Source organism: Ursus maritimus, unplaced genomic scaffold, assembly GCF_017311325.1.
Source record: "Ursus maritimus isolate PB19 unplaced genomic scaffold, ASM1731132v1 scaffold_29, whole genome shotgun sequence".
Taxonomy (NCBI): domain Eukaryota; kingdom Metazoa; phylum Chordata; class Mammalia; order Carnivora; family Ursidae; genus Ursus; species Ursus maritimus.
In genome coordinates this window covers 17,767,391-17,776,389 of record NW_024425452.1, presented here as the reverse complement: position 1 = coordinate 17,776,389, position 8,999 = coordinate 17,767,391, and the positions used below count along the sequence as shown (strand labels likewise).

Here is an 8,999-nt window from a genome sequence, read left to right as displayed (position 1 = left end):
ATATTACTCAGCTCTCAAAAAGAATGATTTCTCAACATTTGCTGCTACATGGACGGGACTGGAGGAGATAATGCTAAGTGAAATAAGTCAAGCAGAGAAAGACAATTATCATATGGCTTCACTCATCTACGGAACATAAGAAGTAGGAAGATCAGTAGGAGAAGAAAGGGATAAAGAAAGGGGGGTAATCAGAAGGGGGAATGAAGCATGAGAGACTATGGACTCTGAAAAACAAACTGAGGGCTTCGGGGGGGGGAATGGGATAGGCTGGTGATAGGTAGTAAGGAGGGCACATATTGCATGGTGCACTGGGTGTTATACGCAACTAATGAATCATGGAACTTTACATCAAAAACCAGGGATGTACTGTATGGTGACTAACATAATATAATAAAAAATATTATTATAAAAATTATTTTTAAAATGCCTATACTACCCAAAGCAATGTACATATTCAATACAATCCTGATCAAAATAACATCAGTATTTTTCACAGAACTAGAACAAACAATCCTAAAATTTGTATGGAACCAGAAAAGATACTGAATAGCCAAAATAATGTTGAAAAAGAAAACCAAAGCTGGAGGCATCACAATTCTGGACTTCAAGCTGTATTACAAGGCCATAATCATCAAGACAGTATGGTACTGGCACAAAAACAAACACATAGATCAATAGGACAGAATAGAGAACCCAGAAATGGACCCACAACTATATGGCCAACTAATCTGACAAAACAGGAAAGAATACCCAATGGAAAAAAGACAGTCTCTTCAACAAATGGTGTTGGGACATCCAGACAGCAACATGCAGAAAAATGAAACTGGACCACTTTCTTACACCATACACAAAAATAAATTCAAAATGGATGAAAAACCTAAATGTAAGAGAGGAAACCATAAAAATCCTAAGGAGAAAACAGAAAGTAACCTATTTGACCTTGGCCACAGCAATTTCTTACCAGACATATCTCTAGAGGCAAGGGAGACAAAAGCAGAAATAAACTATTGGGACCTCACCAAAATGAAAAGCTACTGCATGGTGAAAGAAACAATCAACAAAACTAAAAGGCATCTGATGGAATGGGAGAAGATATTTGCAAATGACATACTGGATAAAGGGCCAGTATCCAGAATCTATTAAAAAAAACTCATCAAAATCAACACCCAAAAAATAAATAATCCAGTTAAGAATTAGGCAGAAGAGAAGACATACAAATGGCTAACAGACATATGAAAAAATGCTCAAAATCACTCATCATCAGGGAAATACAAATCAAAACCACAATGAGATACCACCTCACACCTGTCAGAATGGCTAAAATTAACAACTCAGGAAACAACAGATGTTGGCAAGCATGTGAAGAAAGGGGAAGCACTGCTGGTGGGAATACAAACTGGTACAACCACTCTGGAGAACAGTATGGAGGTTCCTCAAAAAGTTAAAAATAGAACTACCCTACAACCCAGCAATTGCACTACTAGGCATTTATCCAAAGGATACAAAAATAGTGATTCAAAGAGGCACATGCACCCCAATGTTTATAGCACCGCTATCAACAATAGCCAAAATATGGAAAGAGCCCAAATGCCCATCAACTGATGAATGAGTAAAGAAGATGTGGTGTATATGTATACGGTATGGAATATTACTCAGCCATCAAAAAGAACAAAATCTTGCCATTTGCAACAATGTGGATAGAACTAGAGGGTGTTACGCTAAGTGAAATAGGTCAGTCAGAGAAAGACAACTATATGATTTCACTCCTATATGGAATTTAAGAAACAAAACAGGTGAACATAGGGAAGGGGAAGGAAAAATAAGATTAGAACAGAGAGGGAGGCAAACCATAAGAGACTCTTAACTATAGAGAACAAAGTGAGGGTTGCTGGTGGGGAAATGGGCGGGAGGATGGGTTAAATGGGTGATGGGCACTAAGGAGGGCACTTGTTGGGATGAGCACTGGGTATTATATGTAAATGATGAATTACTAAATTCTACTTCTAAAACCAATACTATACTATATGTTAGCTAACTTGAATTTAAATACATTTGTTTTTAAAATTTAAGGTCATAAAGACAATGAAAGGCTGTGGAAATGTTCTCGATGAAAAGACATTTAAAGAAACATGATGGGATACCTGGGTGGCTCAGTTGGTTAGGTATCTGACTTCGGCTCAGGTCATGATCTCAGGGTCTTGGGATTGAGCCCCAAGTCTGGCTTTTTGCTCAGTGGGGGTCTCTTGTCCCTTTCCCTCCACCTCTCCCCCCGCTCCTGCTCACGCTCTCTCTCTCTTTCTAAAATAAATAAATAAATAAATAAAATCTTTAAAAAAATAAAAATAAAGAGACATGACAGCTCAGTACAACATCTCAGTTTAGATGGAATTTCATACTCTAGAGGAAAATATTATAAAGGATATTTGTATCAACTAAAAAAACTGGAATATGAATGTCAGACAAAGTATAGTATTAACATTACAAATGTATTAATAACTGTACTGTGGTTACATATAAAGAGAATATCTATAATTTGTTAGGTGCAAAGAGCCATGATGTATGGAACTTACCCCAACTGATTGAGAAAAAATATGTATCATATAGACAGCTAGACAGAGGGGTTGAAAATTAGCAAAAGACAACTATGGGTACAATATTCTTTGTATTAGTTTTATTTCTTCAATTTTTAATAAGTTAAAAATTACTTCCGAACAAGAGGGTAAAAATAACTAATTTTAAAAAGAATATGTAATAATTTGATTAAACTGATAATTCTCTCTCCTAGATTGGCTTAATATTGGTTTAATTTTGTACATTCTTTTCTTCCTCTGAGAGATAATATTCTAAAATTCTTTAAAGATTATTCACAGAGAATCTGTAGGCATAAATGTGTTTTTTGGCAAGGTATTAAGTCAGAGGTTATTTGAATCACTGTACAGTGAGATTTGACTTTTCTGGTTGTCTGTTTCTGCTGAGGCCTCAAGGCTGAAAACAAAAGGTGTTATATATACCCACAAGTCTGAAAAGAGTGTATGGACAATGAGATATCACTGTACACTTAAAACTTAAAAAATAGAGACAAACCAAGTGCTGGTGAGAATGTAGAGAAATTAGGTCTCTCATACATTGCTGGTGAACATGTAAACTTATATAGCCACTCTAGAAAATAGTTTGGCAGTTTCCTAAAAATTAAAATGTTGCTTGTTTTAAAAATCGATGTGTTCCCTAAATTACATGGAGCATCATTGCAATCCAAGGGTTTTTACTTTGCTAAGCAGCCCATTCTACTTTCTTTTTACCAGCTTGCCCTGGTCTGGTGCCAGTCAATGCCACAGCTTTTAAACAGTGGTAATATAAATATTAGTAATTTCTCAGAGAATCCTATTTATAATTGACAAGGTCGTGAAAGTGATAGTCATGACTAAAGTTTGTGTTATCTGGAAAGTCACTTGTGTTTTCTTCCAAATGCAACATACCTGGTTGGCTGAAAGATCACACATGAGAAGTTACTGCCCATCAGTAACAGGTAGCACTAGATCTTACAATGATCAGTTTAACATTCACCTTTTTGGCTTTTGTTTTGGTTTTTTTATTTGCTGTAACTGAGCTTATTTTTGAGGTGTTTACAAAGTCATTTTGTCCAATAAACACAAAGGTACCTTAAGTATTGAAAGTGCTTTTACAGGGAGGTATATAATGAAAATAACAAGGAAAATAATTTTTAATAATTACTTTGAAATAATTCTAAACTTACCGGAAAGTTGCTGTAATAAAAAGAATTCCTATATTTTCCCCCATACTCTCCAATTATTTCTTTATTGCATTTTCTTCTCTGTGTCACACACACACCTACACGCACACCATTTATCATTATTAGTCTTTTTCTGAACCTTTTAAGAGCAATCGAAAGATGTGATGCCCCATCATTTCTGAATACCCTTGTGGTTATTTCCCCCAAATGAAAGGCTATTCTCTTATATAACCAGCACACAAACCTCCAGATCAGGAAATTAACATTAGTACAACACTACCATCCAACTCACAGACCGGATTCAAATGCCCTCAACTGCCCCCAACAATGTGTTTATCCATTTTGATCCAGGATGCCCTCTAGGGATATATGTTGTGTTTGGTTATCATGTCTCTTCAGATTCTTTCAATCTGGATAGTTTCTCTATCTTATATGTTTTCCATATCCTTGACGGTATCCTGTAGAATGACCTTTCACTTAGATCTGTCTGATGTTTCTTTATGACCAGGTTCAAATCATTTAATCTTTGCAGAAATACAGAAACACCACAGATCTTTGCAGAAAATGATTCTGTGCACGTGAAGAGGTACATGATGTAGGTCCATTTCACTACCGATAATATTAACTTTGAAACAAATGTTTCCTGCTTTGGAAGAAAGAGATGGTGTCTTCCTCCAGGGCAAAGAGCAGGCATGCTCACTGCCAATTATAAAAGACTTAGACCTCTAAGCTCAGATTTCCTTTCTAAGCAACACACAGCATCAGTTGGCCCTCTCACATTTTTCTAAGAGAATAGGGGATTCTGGAACTGACAAAAACATTCTGATACTCTTGTTACTGCTATGCTGTAATGAACTGTTCTTTGTCTCTGACCCAGGTATTTCATGTTTTCTCCAGTTATCTATGAAATGTGGCAGGCTCCTATTAGCTTACCAATAGGTAAAATCTCAAACACATCACAATTCTTGACAATGTGATCTGGCCCCATAACCTCTCTGACCTTCTCTTTTAAAACTCTTCCCTTCTTGGGGCACCTGGGTGGCTCAGTGGGTTAAGCATCTGCCTTCAGCTCACGTCATGATCCCATGAGATCAAACCCCGAGTCAGTCTCCCTGATTAGCAGGGAGCCTTCTTCTCCCTCTCCTGCTCCCCCAGCTTGTGCGTGTGCTGTCAAATAAATAAAATCTTTTAAAAAATAAAAATAAAACTCTCCCCTTCTTTATTGCCCCTTCAGTCACACTTTTCTTCTTCCTTTTCCTTGATCATGGCAAGAAACTTCTCACCTCATGGGCCTTGCACTTATTTTCTGTCTCCCCATAGATCCTCAGAGGTCATTTATTCACCTTTGTGAGGTCTTTAGTCTAATATCACCTTCATTGACTCCACATGCATACAACCTAATTTTTCTCTTTAGGACATATCAACATCTAACATACCATACCACTACATACCATTTTAGGCTAAAATCCAAAACCCTGACAACACCAAATGCTGACAAAGGTATAGAGCAGCAGGAATTCTTATTCATTGCTGATGGGAATGCAAAATGGTATAGCCACTTTGGAAGAGAGTTGGACGATTGGAATGATGTTATAAACATCTTTCATAATTGCCCAAACTAGGAAACAACTAGGATATCCTTCAGTAGATAAATGAATAAATAAGCTGTGGTACATCCATACAATGGAATAGTATTCAGCACTAAAAGAAATAAGCTATGAAGAAATGAGACATGAAGACCTGGAGGAACCTTAAAATGCATCTTATTGAAGAAAAGCCAAGCTGAAAGGGCAACATGCTTTGTGATTCCAACTATATGACATGCTGGAAAAGGCACAATTAGGAAGACAGTAAAAATATTGGTGATTACCAGGGGCTGGGGAGGAAAAGGGAGAGAAAAATGGGTGAAGTACACAGTATTTTTAGGACAGTAAAGCTATTCTGTATGATACAATAATGGTAGATACATGTCATTATCCATTTGTCACAATCCACAGAACATACACTGAAAATGACACTTAATTTAAGCCGTGGACTTTGGATGATAATGATATGTCAATATAGGTTCATCAGTTGTTCACTGTATAACTCTGTAGCAGGATGTTGATAGTGGAGAGGTTATATATGTGGGGTAGGGGGCAGGGGAGTACTTACTGTACTTACTGCTCGGTTTTCCTGTGAACCTAAAACTTCTCTAAAGATTGTTTATTTTTAAAAATACAGTGCAAGTGTTTAGAAGAAGCAATAGGCAAAATATGCTAACATCAGAGTCTCATGAAGATAGATTGTTGAGTGAAAAAAGTAAATACATTATTTTTTTTTAAAGATTTATTTATTTGAGAGAGAGCATACACAACCTCAAGCAGGGGGAAGGGCAGAAGGAGAGAAAGAATCTCAAGCAGTCTCCTCTCTGAGCATGGAGCTTGATGCAGGGTTTGATCTCATGACCCTGAGATCATGACCTGAGCCAAAACCAAGAGTCAGACATTTAACTGACTGAGCCATGTATGGAAACATGAACATTGTGCCTCATTCTCATATGTAATAGACAACAGTGTCTAGGAACCGTCAACTAAAGCTCCCTCATGCATAGGCATCCCTTCTCAAAATTGGGTTTGTAGTCCTAGGGAAACGTCCACACCCTTATCCTTAGGAAACAAGAGTGTCAAGATAATGTCCACCAGTAACATCATCGATTACGAATAGGGAAGCATGACTCAAAGTGGTTGTGGAAGCATTAGGAAAGGTCTACGTACATAGCTGTAAGAAACACCAGTGTATCGGTAGGAGAAGAAAGAGATAAGGAAAGGGGGTGTAATCAGAAGGGGGAATGAAGCATGAGAGACTATAGACTCTGGGAAACAAACTGAGGGCTTCAGAGGGGAGGGGAGGTGGGGGGATGGGCTACCCGGTAATGGGTATTAAGGAGGGCACATATTGCATGGTGCACTGGGTGTTATATGCAAACAATGAATCATGGAACACTATATCAAAAACTAAGGATGTACTGTATGGTGACTAACATAACATAAATTATTAAAAAAATAAAAAATAAATAAATTGTCAAGTAAACTGATATTTATTTCTATTTACATAATCACTTTAATCTTATCTTGACTTGATTACACTGTACATTTTAATCAGAAATATAGAAACTAAAGAATAATTCATATAGTGATGCCTTCTACCTGCCACAATTGGAATCACCTTTTGGAAAGCGTTATTAATGTAAGGCATTCCCAAGAATGTCTATTTCTTGAGATAAGAATAAACCATTCTTAGAATCTTGCATCTGATGCGTCTCTATAATACAAGCTAGAGCAGAGAATCTGTGCCACACGGCACCAGCCAAATGGAGCATAGTTACCACAAGGAATAGAAGACTGTTCAATACAAACTGGGGGCTTCAGAGGGGAGGGGGGTGGGGGAATGGATAGACTGGTGATGGGTAGTAAGGAGGGCACATATTGCATGGTGCACTGGGTGTTATTTGCAACTAATGAATCATCGAACCTTGCATCAGAAACCAGGGATGTACTGTATGGTGACTAACATAACGTAATAAAAAAACATAAAAAAAAAAAAAAGACTGTTCAATAATTGGCTCCATTACAGAAAGCCTACAGTTAGTGGGATTAAAACAGATTTACCATGATTCAGTATATTTAGTGAAGAGCAACCCTTGGAAGATAAGGTAAGTTCTTAAATGATAAAATTATGTACCTTTACTGTATTTATGAGCAATACTGTTTTTTTAACTCATGCTTTTGCTTTGTTAGTTTTATCTATAAGTGATCCACCTTTCAGAAGCCATGAATTATCCCGGATGTCTTTTGCTTCCTTCCGTATTCGAAAAAAGACACATATTCAATTGCAGTTTCAGCCTCTTTCTGCAGATGGCATCTGATTTTATGTTGCACAACACTTAAAAGCACAATCAGGTAAAGTTGGCAAGATGTTTGCGGGGCGGGGGGCGGGAAATCCTAGCTAATTCCCAGTAGTCTATGAAGCAATGTGTTAATGGAGTATTTTTATTTTTTTAAGTCATTGAGCCTATAAAATATGTAAATGCTTGATACTTATATGTTCTGTTATCATTGCAAGTGTATGTTTATAAACTGACTCTCTAAATATAAAATTTAGTAAAATAGCAAGAACTGTGTTACAATTAAAGTTAGCAAAAACCAAATATAGTATATTCTCAACTGTATAACAATCCCATCACAGAAGAGGTTGAAGCCAAGCATAATAGTCCTAGGTCAAAAGGAACAAAATATGTATATAAAAGATAAATGAAAGGAAGTTATGATTGATATATTTCCAGTAAATCCATCCACATTTATAGCTCCAAAAATTTTAAGTTATTCAATATGTTCTCTAAATAATAAACCTAGGATTCACATTCCAAAATAAGTTTGTAAAATTATTTTTAACTATAAAAGTAGCACAATTACTGCAAAATAATATGGAATAAAAATCTCCATATAGTATTTTGCAGTTTAAAAATTGTTTTTGAGTTTTTATTACTTTACTGTTGGTTTCCATTTTCATATATCTTTCTCCAGAATTTTAACAAAGACATTTGCATTTATAGTTACATTTATATTACAAAATATTTGTAAATTTTAGATTTGACTTTTCTTTCATGTTGTTTCTCAGAAAACGAAATTTTAGCATTGGGAAATAATTAAATCAGTTTTTGTTTTCCATAGTCAACACAAATGGTACCCTGATTTTCACAATCTAATCTAAGTAGCTCTTTTGAAGTTGTCCTAATATGCTGCTGAATGATTAGAGTATCAGAGAATTAGACTAAAGTGTTTCCATCTCAGTGCACTGGTGAAATACCTTCAAAATAATTTCAAGGAGAATAGATAATCTCAAAGAAAAAAAGATAACATGATTGAGCTACAAAATATACCCTAGAAGATATTTGTTTTCCTGAGATTTGATATTTCCTTTTAAATTCATGATTAAATCTCCCTGTGAAAATGCCAAATGAAAGAATTGTCCACAAGTAGAAAATTTCTACTTCTAAATCAAGAGATATTAAAAGACAATCAGCTTTAGTTATATTGCTCATTAAAAAACTCAGGATTAACCTTTGTATGATAAGGGCATAAAATCAAGATATATTTGGAACTGAACTGGTGAAGAATGTTGTACTGTAGTTTTATAATTAGTACGCTAGATACGTATTTATCTTTATGTATGCAAAATAAAAAGCTCATACACATTAACACATATA

The 8,999-nt window shown here is 35.8% G+C and overlaps 1 protein-coding gene across 1 annotated transcript in view; it reads left to right on the top strand.

The window, feature by feature from the left end:
- EYS (eyes shut homolog) overlaps nucleotides 1-8,999 on the top strand; it is a 1,466,842-nt gene that overhangs the window by 1,452,304 nt on the left and 5,539 nt on the right. The window contains 1 exon segment of the mRNA XM_008684895.2: nucleotides 7,531-7,692. Coding sequence (XP_008683117.2) covers nucleotides 7,531-7,692 — 162 coding nt within the window.